The sequence below is a fragment of the Pleurodeles waltl genome, chromosome 4_1, assembly GCF_031143425.1.
Source record: "Pleurodeles waltl isolate 20211129_DDA chromosome 4_1, aPleWal1.hap1.20221129, whole genome shotgun sequence".
In the NCBI taxonomy this organism is placed as follows: domain Eukaryota; kingdom Metazoa; phylum Chordata; class Amphibia; order Caudata; family Salamandridae; genus Pleurodeles; species Pleurodeles waltl.
Window position 1 is genome coordinate 31954087 of NC_090442.1, and position 15985 is coordinate 31970071.

At 47.6% G+C, this 15985-nt stretch overlaps 1 protein-coding gene across 1 annotated transcript in view; it reads right to left on the bottom strand.

The window, feature by feature from the left end:
- LOC138287318 (E3 ubiquitin-protein ligase TRIM39-like) overlaps positions 1-3338 on the bottom strand; it is a 292635-nt gene extending 289297 nt beyond the window's left edge. Inside the window, exons 1-2 of the mRNA XM_069227672.1 lie at positions 3202-3338; positions 355-450 (exon numbers count right to left, since the gene is read on the bottom strand). Of these exons, the coding sequence (XP_069083773.1) occupies positions 355-450; positions 3202-3271 (166 nt within the window). The 5' untranslated portion in view covers positions 3272-3338. The remainder of the gene's footprint in view (positions 1-354; positions 451-3201) is intronic.
- Positions 3339-15985: the final 12647 nt, after the last annotated feature.

Here is a 15985-nt window from a genome sequence, read left to right on the forward strand (position 1 = left end):
AAGTTATCAGCAGTACTTTACCTTTGTGAATATTGAAAAGTAGTAAAGTTAGACTTTCGGTCTAACTTTACCTTTGAGAATCAGGCCCTTAATCTTCATCATCATCACCATCCTCATCATCACCATCCAGCGGAATGTACAATATTAAACAATGTTTAGGACAAAACTGTGATTCAGGCGTTACTGCTGGGGCCGACGAACAACTACAAACTGCACCTCTCTGATTAAAATGTAGAATTAGGAGCCTCCATTTCTTTTTCATCTTCAGTTCTCCTAATCATGTCTGAAGAAGAGAAGCTCTTTCACATGCCACGGGGGGTTGCAGGGTTTAAAAATCAACTTCACACTTCTTACCCAGACGGTAGAGCACGATGTTTATGAATGTAGTCACTGCAACCATCACTCCCAGGGCTATCGCCTGCTTCCTTACACGAGGAATCTCCCGGCCACCTGGAGAGGAAATCACAGAATCCGGCATTTAACTTTACATGTGGGAGAGGCTCACCTGCTTGTAGCTGGAGAACAAAATCATAGGAGGACTTGTAATAGCCTGAGTTAGGGTGTGTCAGGTCATTCCAATAAATATCAGTGTGTGCGAAGACTGGTCACTGAGTGTGTGTATGAAGACTGGTCACTGAGTCTCAGTGTGTGCCTAGATTGGTCACTGAGTCTCAGTGTGTATGAGGACTGGTCACTGAATCTCAATGTGTGTCAAGACTGGTTCCTGAGTCTCAGTGTGTGCCAAGACCGGTCACTGAGTCTCAGTGTGTGCCAAGACCGGTCACTGAGTCTCAGTGTGTGCCAAGACTGGTCACTGAGTCTCACTGTGTGTTCCATGACTGGTCATTGAGCCTCAGTGTGTGTCAAGACTGGTCCCTGAGTCTCAGTGTGTGTCAAGACTGGTCCCTGAGTCTCAGTGTGTGCCAAGACTGGTCATTGAGTCGCAGTGTGTATGAAGACTGGTCACTGAGTCTCAGTGTGTGCCAAAACTGGTCACTGACTCTCATTGTGTATGAAGACTAGTCACTCAGTCTTGGTGCATGCCAAGACTGGTCACTCTGTCTCATTGTGTACCAAAACTGGTCACTGAGTCTCAGTGCATGTCAAAACTGGTCACTGAGTCTCAATGTGTGTGCCAGGACAGGTCACTGAGTCTCACTGTATATGAAGACTGGTCACTGAGTCTCAGTGTGTGCCAAGTCTGGTCACTGAGTGACAGTGTGTACCAGAACTGTTCACTGTGTCTCAGTGTGTACCAAGACTGGTCACTGAATCTCAGTGTGTGCCAAGACTGGTCACTGAGTCTCAGTGTGTGTCAAGAGTGGTCACTGAGTCTCGGTGTGTGCCAAGACTGGGCACTGAGTCTCAGTAAGTGCCAAGACTGAAACAGAGAACTCTGCATATAAAATGATAGAATATGCCTATCTTTTTATATACGGAGTCTCTTCTATGAGTGTGAAGTCTCCCTAGTTGTAAAATTATTTTTAGTAAAACAAAACTCATAGTTTGTGAATACTAAAAAATAGTAACCATACACAAAAGTTTAAGTTTGCCTTAGTGAAAAAGGTCAAAGGGTGCCAATGTTCACCACAACCCCTCAATGTGTACTAGTGTCTGATATTTATTTTTAGTGAGCACCAAGAATGAGTTATTATTTCATTGGGTTCAACATTGCCTCTAAGTGTGTGCTGATGCTGACCATTGCCGCTCAGTCTGTGCCGATGCTGACCATTGCCTTTCAGTGTGCCAATGGTGACCATTGTCTCTCAGTGTGTGCCAATGCTGACCATTGCCTCTCAGTCTGTGCCGATGCTGACCATTGCCTCTCAGTGTGTGCCAAGCAGACCGTTGACTCTTAATATGTGTCAATGCTGACCATTGCCTTTCAGTGTGCCAATGCTGACCATTGTCTCTCAGTGTGTGCCAATGCTGGCCATTGCCTCTCAGTGATTGTGAAGAATAAGCCGCTGTCTTGTTGTGTGTCCAGTCTGTGGTTTTATATCAAATTGACTTGCACATGTATCTTTCCAAATCATCATCGACCAATATATCACCAAGGTAAACAGACACAGGGAAGTATAGGTTAATACTCTAACCCCACATCTGCATACCTTCACGATATGATGCTAAACTGCATTGTGGAGTTGATACTTGTGCAGATTAATATTAAAAACTATATTTTGTGGTAGCACGCCAGTGTCAGCCAGTGCAGTTACAAGTCATTACCTCCCAGTGTGCACGAACACTGGCCAGTTACTCCTGTGTGTGTCACAATAACTCAGTAATGTCACAGGACACCAGCTCAGGACTGTGACTGACAAAGCTGGGACCATGCCAATGTCAGCTGGTACCAAGATAGGATAGTTACACTCAAGTCCAGATGTACTTACACTTTCTCCCTGACCAACATGGTGCAAAGTGATACTTTGGAATTGAGTTTCCACTGGAAAAGGTACTTTGTGCTGGAAAGGGCTTCCTCCCTCAGTTAAAAAAACTCCTAGTGCAGCTTTGCGTCACTTTGTGTCACTTTGCACTGGGGGCATTCTTGGAGTGTTAGCGGGTTGGATCAGCACAAACACCCATATTTTGGATGAAAAGCTGAATCTACTAAGATATCCAGACCAGGCTTTGCATCTTAGCTAATGCTTCCTTGAAGCAAGTGTTAACAAGAGGAAATGTTTTTATTCCTAGGGTGCTGCAGGGCACAGCACATGTCCTAATAATAGGGATCCTTTTGAGCTTGTCTAAGTATAGGACTTTACACTGGAAGGATATGCTTCAAGTACAAATCCTAAGCTATACAGCACACACTCACCTTTGCACCACAGTGCAAGGCCGACCATTGCACGATGGCAGCAGGCCAGGCTTAGCAGAAATGTCCCTGCAAGGTTCTTCCCTTCTCTACTGCGCAGCACATTGCAGCAAATCTGTGTGCTGCGTTGCTTGTTCTGCCTTTATGTAAGATTTCTTCACTTGCCCTGCACTGACCGTGTACATTTACTCTGGCCAGACTACATCAGACGCACTATTAGATAAAAGAGGGGTTTCTTCAGTCCCCCGTCGAGACCATATAACACTAACCATATGAGGTTTACTCACCTCTGTCCTGCAAAACTGCATCAGAAGTACCTGGTGATGAGGTCTAATCACCTCTGGCCTGTGAGGCTGCATCAGAAGTACCTGGGGATGAGATCTACTCACCTCTCTCTTGTGAGGCTGCATCAGAAGTACCCCTAGTTTGATTCATTCTCTGAGCCCTCCTCGATGCCATCGGAGCCTCCACAGATGCTCAGGATACTGAGAGGTGCAGGAAGCAGTGAGAGTTGCCCTAGTAAGAGCTGCATCTCTTGAGCCGCTAGGGAGGGGTCTATGTAACAGGTACAGGAAACTCCACTTAGAAAGTACTGACGGCAGCATTGTGCAATCTGTGTGTGAGGGTTGGAGGATGGGGGTGCAGATAAGAGTCTATAATAATCTCCATGTCTCACTCCTATAGAGTGTGTGCATGTGGTGGGACTCTAGACAACTCTCTAACATAACCCATGTGTCACTGTGCACTCTGTCTCAGTGTGTGTCTGTGTGTGTGTGTAAGAGAGAGAGAGAGCATGCAAGTGTGTGTGTCTGTGCATGTGTGTGTGGGCATGCGTGTTTGAGTGTGTAGTAGACAGTTTGCATGTGTGAGAGTGTGTGTGTCAGCAAGAGCATGCATGTGAGTACATGTGCGTGTGTGTGTGAGAGATCATGCATAGGTGTGAGTGTGTGACAGAGAGTATGCATGTGTGAGAGTGTGTGTGTGTGCGAGAGCATGCATGTGTGTGAATGTGAATTTGATTTGAGTGTCGGTGTGTGTGTGAGAGAGCATGCATGTGTGTGTGTGTGTGTGTGTGGTAGAGCATGCATGTATGTGAGTCTGTGTGTGTGTGTGAGATCATGCATGTGTGTGAATGTGTGACAGACAGCATGCCTGTGTGAGAGTGTGTGTGTGTGCGAGAGCATGCATGTGTGTGAGTTTGGTTTGAGTGTGGGTGTGTGTGTGGGAGAGCATGCATGCATGTGAGTCTGTGGGTGTGTGGGTGTGTGCGTGTGTGTGAGCTCATGCCTGTGTGAGAGTGTGTGTGGGCGAGAGAGGTTATGTAGTAACCAATCAGGTACAGTAATTAATATAACTGCTGCTGAATAGGTTATCCTTTGACTTTGGTTTCCTTTGTTTTACCTTTTAGGTTTTGAATTAATTAGTTCACAAAGCTGTTTTCATAAAGGATTAGGTACGTAAGTAGGTCCTGAAGAATCGCATGAGATCAATTTCAACGAGAAAGCGAGAAACATGTTGACCCCTTGATTGAGTATCACAGTGATTCTGTGTACTCTGATTTTCTGTACCTTTTTTACTCTAAATTCTAGTAAAATTGTTTAGATTTTGTGTCTAGGGAATGTAGACATTATTCTACCATATCCCTGAACGATGTTTTTAACCATGCCAGGGGTTTAAATATCAGAATAAATAGTTTTTTTACCCCTAGTCATTTTTAATCCTTTTCATACCAATCCTCTTTTTTCATCACTTGACCGGCTTAACACCAACTGTCTAAAGATCTCCGGCAAAGAGCCCCTCTGTGGGGCCCGTCAGGCATTGCAGTGCCGCCCTGACGAGGAGCATAGCCCTATGATGAAGCATATCACCAGATGGTGAGTGAGGGCTCTTGCTTCGAGCACATTGCTCCCCCTTTTCTTTTTCCACCCTTTTACTTTTGGAAACCTGCCCTTACAACCATAACCCTCGTGCTTCCTTTCTAATTTTGGAACTGTGTGTAGACTTTGTTGAGTATATTATTGGGAGACATACACACAGGACCAGGAGTTACTCGGTTTTCTCCAAATCTCCCGCTCTGCCCCTCCTTTTTGAAATACATGTTAGTGAGGCACCAGTACCCATCCATGTAGAAGGTAGGAGAGCGGGGGGAGGAGGTGAGGTGAGCGCAGTGAAGTTGTGGGCATACCTGGCTTCAAAGTAATCAGGGACGGACTGGATAACTACAAAAACTGATGTTCAGACCACTGTACAACGTACCTGTAGTCTGAGCCAGCTTTGTGTTTAACTGGGTGTTAGTAGACGGACAGCACTTCAGCTCAGCTGGTGTTATACACACGGTGTTATTAATACCTTTTACTTGAGTTATGCTGGTGAATCGGTGTCTGTTGGGAAAACCCCTGCACTGTTGTGGGTACTGGAGAGAGTTGTCGCCCACATGCAGTTATTCAACCACTTGGACGCCCATCTCAGCAACGGAGAGGACTCACTGCACATTAGAGGCATGCGAGGAGAAGGCAGGATCAGTTGGTGCCCTGCAAGGTGGACTTAACCCAAGCTGAAGACACATGGGAAGCCGAAGCACCGGTGGTGCTCGACACCCAAACGCACCACAAAATATCATGCTCTGGGGGGAACCTGCTGGCAGACAGAACAAGCACACAGGCATAGTTGGAGTCTGCTTTTCCCACTGTCAACGAGCAAATGAAAAGGATGTTCAAAGTGTAGACTGGAAGGCATATCCATGAGGTTTGAGCTCCTCTCCCACCAACCTTGAGGAAACCATGGCTGGCCCCGGAGTCCACCGATCAGGACAGGACTGCCACACAGCCAATGGTCACATCGCAAAGGTAGAGCTGTGCAGGATGAGGAGGTTTGGTGGGCTCAGCTCTGGGTTATTTAACCCTTGTCTCTGGCTCAGTCCCGATGAGGAATGATTGATGGATGACGGGGACTGTAGTTTCAAAGCAGGCCTCCTTCACATCTCTCTTGATCCTGTCCCCTGGCAGCTGCTGTTGGCCACCTTCTGGGATCCAATCAAGAGAACTGCCGGTTGGCAGGGAACTGACTGAGCTCAGCACACAGCCGTCCCTGACTCTGGGTTTCAGGGGTGGGTGAGTGGCGCGCCGGTGGACTCTGCTCTGCCACCGGTTGGCAGAGTTTTTTTGCCTGCGCGGAGTGAGAAACCTCTGTGAACTCTGCCAGTGGAGCAGGAACTCAGGCCCACCCCTAGCTGGGATGCGGCCCAGAGTAATTACCAGTGGCTAACATTAATTCAAGCATTCCATCCATCACTGTTTTGTGTTGTTGAAGGTTCTATCCATCCTGCGTCTAACATGTTCATCAAACATCACAAATGAATAGACACATTATGGCCCTCATTATGACATTGGCGGTGAATGCCACTTACCGACACAGTGATGGGCGCCAACATACTACCGCGGTGGCGGTAATCCGCTCACCATATTATGACACACACACACCAATCCGACAGAATTGCGCCACATACACAAATCCACTAGCCCAAAGGTCAGTGTTAAAGCGTCAGTACCAAAACCCATACGTTACGCCAACAAAACATCGCTCACCACATTATGACCCACCAATCACCACGGAAAACATTCAATGTCGCTAAACCATTGGCCGTACATACTGGCGCGCTCAAAATACCCACCCACATACAAAACAACACGACATTGGCCAATTCAACATCCACACACCTGACACCCATACACACACCACACCCACACACCCACACACCCACACACCCACACCACTATAAAACACTCACCCACTTTACCCACGCCCCTTTACCAACAACTATTGCCACCACAAGTCTGAGAAGAACAGCACAGAGAGAACTAGACAGACACACTACTCACACCTATACACCAATCATGCACTCCACATCACACACCCAAACACATTACCCAACACACCCTCACCATCACAACTCACATCACATCCATGGCAGCACAAAGACACCCCTGTTTCACTGAGGAAGAGTTAAGGGTCATGGTGGAGAAAATTGTGTGTGTAGAGCCACAGCTGTTTGGAGCACAGGTCCAGCAAATATCAATAGCTGGAAGATGGAGCTATGGCGGAGAATCGTGGACAGGTGAACGCTGTGGGACAGCACCCAAGAACAAGGGACGACATCAGGGAGAGGTGGAACGATGGGGGAAGGTACATTCCATAGCATCAAGGCACCAGCGTGCCATACAGAGGACTGGCGGTGGACTCCCACCTCCTCCCCCACAACTCACAGCATGGGAGGAGCAACTCTTGGCATTACTGCATCCTGAGGGACTCACAGGAGTAGCTGGAGGAATGGACGGTGGTAAGTCAATTTATGCTACTAATCACCCCCATACCTGCATGCCATCACACCCCCTTACCCTCACTCCCATCACTCCACTCCATCCCCCACACTGCACCTGCACATCTGACTAACCCCAATGCCAAGCCCTGCATGCCATGCCAATGCATGGACACCCCTCACAGCCCTGCATAGACACTCATCACTAAAGCATGCACAGCATAGAGAACTAACAATCCCACCATACACAAACATACAAAAGTGAATGCTTGCAGGGCAAATCCAACCATAGAGGGGAAGCCAGGGATGTACAATATGGCATACACATCCACCATAACACATCTATTACATCCCCACAGGTACCCCAGCCAATGTCACCGCAGAGGAGATGCCACCACCATCCAGTCCCCCAACAGAAGATGTCCCCAGTGATGACAGTAACTCTGGACTTCAAGATCTGGATGGCCTACCTGGCCCATCAGGGACCACTGGACAGTCGGCTACCCCAGCCCACACTCAGTCCACCACAGAGCCTCCCCATCAGGATCCAACACCACAGCACCTACCCGGCGTCCCCACACCTCTGACCCCAGGACACGTCAATCAGGAATATGCCCACCTGTACAGGGATCCCAGTCCACACCTCGTCCCCAAGACAATATGGGACCTGGGGTCAGTGGCAGTGGGCACACCGTTCAGGGACAGGGGCACAGGCCAACAGGGACACTGGGAGGACTCCAGTGCACCAGAGGGAGGACAGGAGCAGGGAACTGACTCTCCAGGAGGCACTCTCCGAGATCCTGGGAGCATACCAACATTCCCAGGACACGATGGGCCAGATCCTAGACAACATGTAGGAGAACAGGCGGCTGCAGGAGGGACAGAATCAGGGGATCAGGAAGGACTTGCAGGCCCTGCAGAAGGTGAACCACCCCACAAACGTTCGCTGCAACCCAGACAGAAGCCAGAGGAACTTGCCAAGACCACCGCCAGAAATGAGACTCTCCTGATGGTCACCTGTAGGAGGCTGGACTGGCTTGTAGTGAGTACCAAGGGGTACTTGCACCTTGCACCAGGCCCAGTTATCCCTTATTAGTGTATAGGGTGTCTAGCAGCATAGGCTGATAGATAATGGTAGCTTAGCAGAGCAGCTTAGGCTGAACTAGGAGACGTGTGAAGCTACTACAGTACCACTTAGTGTCACATGCACAATATCATAAGAAAACACAATACACAGTTATACTAAAAATAAAGGTACTTTATTTTTATGACAATATGCCAAAGTATCTCAGAGTGTACCCTCAGTATGAGGATAGCAAATATACACAAGATATATGTACACAATACCAAAAATATGCAGTGTAGTCTTAGAAAACAGTGCAAACAATGTAAAATTACAATAGGATGCAATGGGGACACATAGGGATGGGGCAACATAAACCATATACTCCAAAAGTGGAATGCGAACCACGAATGGTCCCCAAACCTAAGTGACCTTGTAGAGGGTCGCTGGGACTATTAGAAAATAGTGAGGGTTAGAAAAATAGCCCACCCCAAGACCCTGAAAAGTGAGTGCAAAGTGCACTAAAGTTCCCCAAAGGACATAGAAGTCGTGATAGGGGAATTCTGCAGGAAAGACACAAACCAGCAATGCAACAACAATGGATTTCCAGTCGAGAGTACCTGTGGAACAAGGGGACCAAGTCGAAAAGTCACAAGCAAGTCGGAGATGGGCAGATGCCCAGGAAATGCCAGCTGTGGGTGCAAAGAAGCTTCTACTGGACAGGAGAAGCTTAGGTTTCTGCAGGAACGACAAGGGCTAGAGACTTCCCCTTTGGAGGACAGATCCCTCACGCCGTGGAGAGTCGTGCAGAAATGTTTTCCCGCCGAAAGACCGCCAACAAGCCTTGCTAGCTGCAAATCGTGCGGTTAGTGTTTTTGGAGGCTGCTGTGGCCCAGGAGGGACCAGGATGTCGCAAATTGTGTCAGGAGACAGAGGGACATCGAGCAAGACAAGGAGCCTTCTCAGCAGCAGGCAGCACCCGGAGAAGTGCCGGAAACAGACACTATGAGGATGCGTGAAACGGTGCTCACCCGAAGTTGCACAAAGGAGTCCCACGTCGCCGGAGACCAACTTAGAAAGTCGTGCAATGCAGGTTAGAGTGCCGTGGACCCAGGCTTGGCTGTGCACAAAGGATTTCCGCCGGACGTGCGCAGAGGCCGGAGTAGCTGCAAAAGTCGCGGTTCCCAGCAATGCAGTCTGGCGTGGGGAGGCAAGGACTTACCTCCACCAAACTTGGACTGAAGAGTCACTGGACTGTGGGGGTCACTTGGACACAGTTGCTGGATTCGAGGGACCTCGCTCGTCATGCTGAGAGGAGACCCAAGGGACCGGTGATGCAGTTCTTTGGTGCCTGCGGTAGCAGGGGGAAGATTCCGTCGACCCACTGGAGATTTCTTCGGAGCTTCTAGTGCAGAGAGGAGGCAGACTACCCCCACAGCATGCACCACCAGGAAAACAGTCGAGAAGGCGGCAGGATCAGCGTTACAGAGTTGCAGTAGTCGTCTTAGCTACTTTGTTGCAGTTTTGCAGGCTTCCAGCGCGGTCAGCAGTCGATTCCTTGGCAGAAGGTGAAGAGAGAGATGCAGAGGAACTCGGATGAGATCTTGCATTCGTTATCTAAAGTTTCCCCAGAGACAGAGACCCTAAATAGCCAGAAAAGAGGGTTTGGCTATCTAGGAGAGAGGATAGGCTAGCAACACCTGAAGGAGCCTATCAGAAGGAGTCTCTGACATCACCTGGTGGCACTGGCCACTCAGAGCAGTCCAGTGTGCCAGCAGCACCTCTGTTTCCAAGATGGCAGAGGTCTGGAGCACACTGGAGGAGCTCTGGACACCTCCCAGGGGAGGTGCAGGTCAGGGGAGTGGTCACTCCCCTTTCCTTTGTCCAGTTTCACGCCAGAGCAGGGCTAAGGGGTCCCTGAACCAGTGTAGACTGGCTTATGCAGAAATGGGCACCAAATGTGCCCATGAAAGCATTTCCAGAGGCTGGGGGAGGCTACTCCTCCCCTGCCTTCACACCATTTTCCAAAGGGAGAGGGTGTAACACCCTCTCTCAGAGGAAGTCCTTTGTTCTGCCATCCTGGGACAAGCCTGGCTTGACCCCAGGTGGGCAGAAACCTGTCTGAGGGGTTGGCAGCAGCAGCAGCTGCAGTGAAACCCCTGAAAAGGCAGTTTGGCAGTACCAGGGTCTGTGCTACAGCCCACTGGGATCATGGGATTGTGCCAACTATGCCAGGATGGCATAGAGGGGGCAATTCCATGATCATAAACATGTTACATGGCCATATTCGGAGTTACCATTGTGAAGCTACATATAGGTAGCGACCTATATGTACTGCACGCTTGTAATGGTGTCCCCGCACTCACAAGGTCCGGGGAATTGGCCCTGAACAATGTGGGGGCACCTTGGCTAGTGCCAGGGTGCCCTCACACTAAGTAACTTTGCACCTAACCTTTACCAGGTAAAGGTTAGACATATAGGTGACTTATAAGTTACTTAAGTGCAGTGTAAAATGGGTGTGAAATAACGTGGACGTTATTTCACTCAGGCTGCAGTGGCAGGCCTGTGTAAGAATTGTCAGAGCTCCCTATGGGTGGCAAAAGAAATGCTGCAGCCCATAGGGATCTCCTGGAACCCCAATACCCTGGGTACCTCAGTACCATATACTAGGGAATTATAAGGGTGTTCCAGTAAGCCAATGTAAATTGGTAAAAATGGTCACTAGCCTGTTAGTGACAATTTGGAAAGAAATGAGAGAGCATAACCACTGAGGTTCTGATTAGCAGAGCCTCAGTGAGACAGTTAGTCACTACACAGGTAACACATTCAGGCACACTTATGAGCACTGGGGCCCTGGGTTACCAGGGTCCCAGTGACACATACAACTAAAACAACATATATACAGTGAAAGATGGGGGTAACATGCCATGCAAGATGGATCTTTACTGACGTAAATGCAAATCAGAAGGGCGGACCAACGGAAGGCGGTCCGGGTAGCTGGAGGACGGAGCGAATTTCAAATGCGTCAGAGTCTCCTCAGCACCGTGCGCGCCGTCTTCGAAAGCGTGAATGCTTACGAGATCCCTGGCGTGTAAGCCAAGGAGCGATAAGGGGGAGATTTGTAAAGTGTGGCTAACCACCCACAAGAGTATCCGGGCGCTGAGAACACAGCTGCTAAGGAGTTCAGTTGAACAGCCAGTTCGAGTCCTTTCCTGAATTCCAGAATAGAGGATGAGGTCCGTAGGTGAAGCGGGAAGTCGTTCCAGGATTTTGCCACAAGAACCAGAGCACATCATTCGATAACTAAAAAAAAAAAAGGAGTTCCCTCCAGTTTAGCTCACGTTTCTTAAGAATGAGAGAGGCATGTTGCACTTTTGAACCACAAGATTCAGATTTCAAGATTTTTTTTTGATACGGGAAGAGGGACGGGGAACATGGCGGCCGGTTGAAGCGCTGACCGCGAACTCCCATCGGACGAGAGACGCGGACGAGAGACGCGACCTGCGACCCCTGACCTGGAAACGACGCGCTGAGAGCCGGAGCAGTCCCGCAGTTGGATCGACGCGCGAGAGGATCACCGCGGCCGTAGAGGGGCCCCCTTGTTGTGACGAGGAAGAGGTTTGGAGGAGAGACGCCGGGGAAGAGACTAGGGGAGAGACTGGGATTGTGCAGGGCTCCTAGACCGGCGCCCCGGGTGAGTCGTCCCTCTTGCCGGGAAGAGCTGTTGATGGCGTTTTTTTTTTTTTTTTTTTTCTCTCTCGGTGTTGAGGTTGACAGAGCTCCCTGCGTGAGAGATACACACTGATAAATCCAGATTGGTAGGAATACCATAAATCGTTAATTAACCTGAACATCGGATCTTTAAAAAACAATCGCAGGTTGAATCTGCATAGGATTATTTTTTTTTTTTTGTGAGCCTTTCTTTTTTTTTTTTAGACTTCTTCTGTCACCCACAGAGGTTTGATGTTAAACTCTCTTATCATTAACTTTGAGCATTGTCTCTTTGCTTTAAGAGTTATTCCAACGTTGTTTCTACTCCTTGAATTAGACCGAGTTGGGCATCACTGGGCATCATTTGCCTATCGGGCTTGGAGTAGCTATTTGAAGGACTCGGAAGGATCCTAGAAAATCCAGTCTCGGAATACGTTACTATTGGAGTGTACTTGTTTATATTGATCTCCCCGCCCCAGGTCGGGAGATTTAATTAAAAATCACGGCGAACAAGGAGGGGGGCGAAATTGCTTCGGCGAGAGGTGGTCAGGGGGTCCCCTGGAATCAAGCTTTAAATTCCAGTATTTGGGCTGAAGCAGTGAGGGGTGTGCGACGAGGGAGATCTTATACCTCTCGCTGTTCTCTTCGTGGGAGTTTACCGGAGACTCCGGGGCTTTCCACTAGGAGTAATTTGAACAGGAATAAGGTGGGAGGAGAACGTGATACCAGCAGAGCCTCTCGGTGCATGTCTCCAATCAAACGCCGCCCCAGGGTTGCACGGGCAGAGGTTAAAAACCTGGTTGGTGCAAGGACTTGTAAGCCCGGCCCCCTGGGTGTGAGTGATAAGCCCCAGGTTTATTCATCAGAGACTGTAGCAGTTACAAATCCTGGATATAAGACTCACGGCGAAGTCTCTTTAAAGGGGACTGATCAAATTTTGTCATCTGTGGGCCCTCCTATCCCTCTCTTGGGGGAAGGCCAACCTGAACTTCTGGGGAGGAGTGAATCACTGATCACAAGATATTTTCGGACTACTACCTTTCCATCGCAGGATATGGCAAATAGTCAACTAACCTCAGATGATTTAGAAATGTCAAATTTAGCTATGCGTTTGGCTAGGCGGTCGCCCCTAAATCCATTAGACAAGGATCTAGATGGACAGGGAGAGGATTCCTCTAAATTATCGGCTTTGTTAGAAGTGGAGAGCAACCCTCTCAGAGGTACAATGTCTTATGGTATGGACGTACAGGCCCTGCTAATCTCTCTTACTAAAGAGATTAGGGAAAAATTTGAGACATCAGAAAATAACCAAACAAGGATTCGGGAAGTATGTGAGGCTTTGGAAAATAAAATCACTTTGTTAACAGATCGGATGGGTAAACTCGAGACTGTGGTGGCGGCCCATGAGGAGCGGGTGGCAGCTCAATCTGAGGATATTTCACAATTAAAACGTGGAGAAAAGTTGTTACAGGACAAACTAGAGATTTTGGAAAATAACATGCGGAGAAATAATATCAGGCTTTTGGGTGTTCCTGAGGGATTGGAAGGGGAAGATATTAAGGGCTATGTGATTGCTTTGATAAAAGAGGTTATCCCAAATACAGCAGGGTTTAACCTGGAAGAGGATATTCAAAGAGTCCATCGTGACCCGTTCAAGAAAAATCCCGGGAGGAAGAATCCCAGGAGGATTCTGATAAATTTCAATACGTACTCTATCAAGGAAAAAATTCTGTCTGAAGCCCTTAAAGTTGGTGTTTTTTCCAAGGGGGATTGGGCCTTCAGGATAAGATCGGACTTGTCTAAAGCAACGTTAGATAGACAGTGGGAATTGGGAAATTTTATGCGTGAGCTTCGTTCTCTTGGGGCTACCGTACAGCTAAGGTTTCCGGCAGCACTCCGGATCATGTGGAAGAACAAAATGTATAACATGAGAGATCCGGGGGAGGTTAGCGCATTTATAGACCAGATTAAGGCGTCACAATAAGATCTAGTGGAAGTATCTCGTCCGATGGGGAGTTCGAATTTAGGATAACAGGATGGTTATCCTAGTAGAATCAGGGAGGGTTCCCCAGGGTAGGGGGGTTGGGTTTGGGTGGGAGTTGGGGTTGGTGTTGGTGGAGGGGGTGGAAGGCACTGGGTGTGGGGGTTTGGGTTGGGTTAGGTGGGTTAGGTGGGTTGAAAGGATAAAAATAAGAAAGTCCTCATATGTTGTTTACCTAGGAGGGGGGTGCGCTGTGCTTATGACGTTTTCCTTTTCTCCTGACAGATATGTCTAAGTATGGGAATTTAAGATTGAAATTTCTTTCTTGGAATGTGAATGGTTTAAGAGTGGTAAGCAGGAGGAGGAAGATTTTTGAATATTTAAGATTGGCGGAAGAGGAGATTATCATATTGCAAGAAACTCATCTCCAACAAACAGAGTGGGAGACCTGGGTTAAACGGTTGAATTGGGTTTCTCTTAGCGTATGCTCCTCCCAAACTAGTGTGATAAAAGGCGTGGCAGTTCTCATCAAAAAATCCATAAAGCTTAGGATAGGATCGGTGCAAGTTGACCCTAGAGGGAGATGGGTAGTGGTAGAACTGTGCGTATGTGGTTATTGGGTCACGGTGGCAGGCTATTATGGACCTAACCTAGATGATCCCACACCATTTCAAGAGTTATTCAATATTTTACTTCTAGCTAGATATCCAGTGGTACTAGGCGGAGACTTCAACATTTTGTTAGACCCTGTACACGATAAGTCAACCCCTCGAGGTACGGATAACTCTCCTAAAATGAGGGCACAGGTGAAACAAGCCATGCAAGATTTAGGATTGGTAGACATATGGCACTGCAGAGGAGGCGAAGGAGACAGATATACATTTTACAATAAAAAATATGGGCATAGATCTAGAATAGATTTTTTTTTAATACATAAAAGTTTATGCCCAGAGGTCAGAAAGGTAGCCCACAATCCAGCTCACCTCTCAGATCATTCAGCTGTAAAATTACACTTGGATATCAGGGTCGTAAATAAAGGTATTAGATGTATAATTAATCGCGCTATACTATTAGACGACTCTATAGTAGAAGCATTAAAAAAAGACACAAGAGATTTCTTTCTTTTGAACCAAGGTACGGCAAGTTTATGGTGTGTTTGGGACGCCTTTAAGGCTTATATTAGAGGGAGGCTTATGAGCCTGGCAATATACAAACATCGTGAAGAAAAAGAGAAATTGGGAGATATGGAATTATCTCTAAAAACCTTGCAAGCTGCAATCCATAAAGCACGAGCAGAAGAGAAGGTCAATTTATTAGAGGACTTGATATGTCAAGAGGTTAATGTTCGGACTAAGCTAGAGGCTTTTTTGGAAAATCGCAGTAAGTTAAAATGGGAAGCTAGCCGATATGCTCACCATGAATATGGAGAAGGTTGCAGTAAGCTACTAGCATGGAAGGTTAAGTCAGACCTCTCTAAAAGATATATTTCAGCAGTCAAATCGGACAATACGATTTGTGTGGAGCAAGAAGAGATTGAGGGGGCATTTGTATCTTTTTTCCAAGACGTATACTCAGAAAGCCTGGTTAATTCAGACGAGTCGATTAGTGATTTTCTAGAAAAACTACACCTTCCAGCTCTAGAAGATTCTGAAAAGACCCTATTAAATTGTAAAATAAATGAGGCTGAGCTTATTGAAGGCATAAAAGCGTTAAAAAAAGGAAAGGCCGCTGGTCCAGACAATCTACCTAATGAATTGTACAAGGTCTTGGGGGAAGTTATTAGTCCTTTTTTATTAGAATTATTTAATTCTATGCTGGTTGAGGGGGCTCAGACGCCTAAATCCTGGAGAGAGGCTATAATTTGTCTAGTTTTAAAGCCAGGTAAGGACCCAATGTCTTGTGCATCTTACAGACCCATCTCCCTGTTGAATGCCGACTACAAACTTTATACAGGGATTTTAGCCAGGAGATTAGGGAGTGCCATAGGCAATCTGATTCATACGGATCAAAAGGGTTTTATGAAAGGGAGGTATCTCCAGGATGTAACACATGAGTTATTTGCTGCAATAGATCTGGCGGAACAAGAAAAGACCCCTCTGGCGA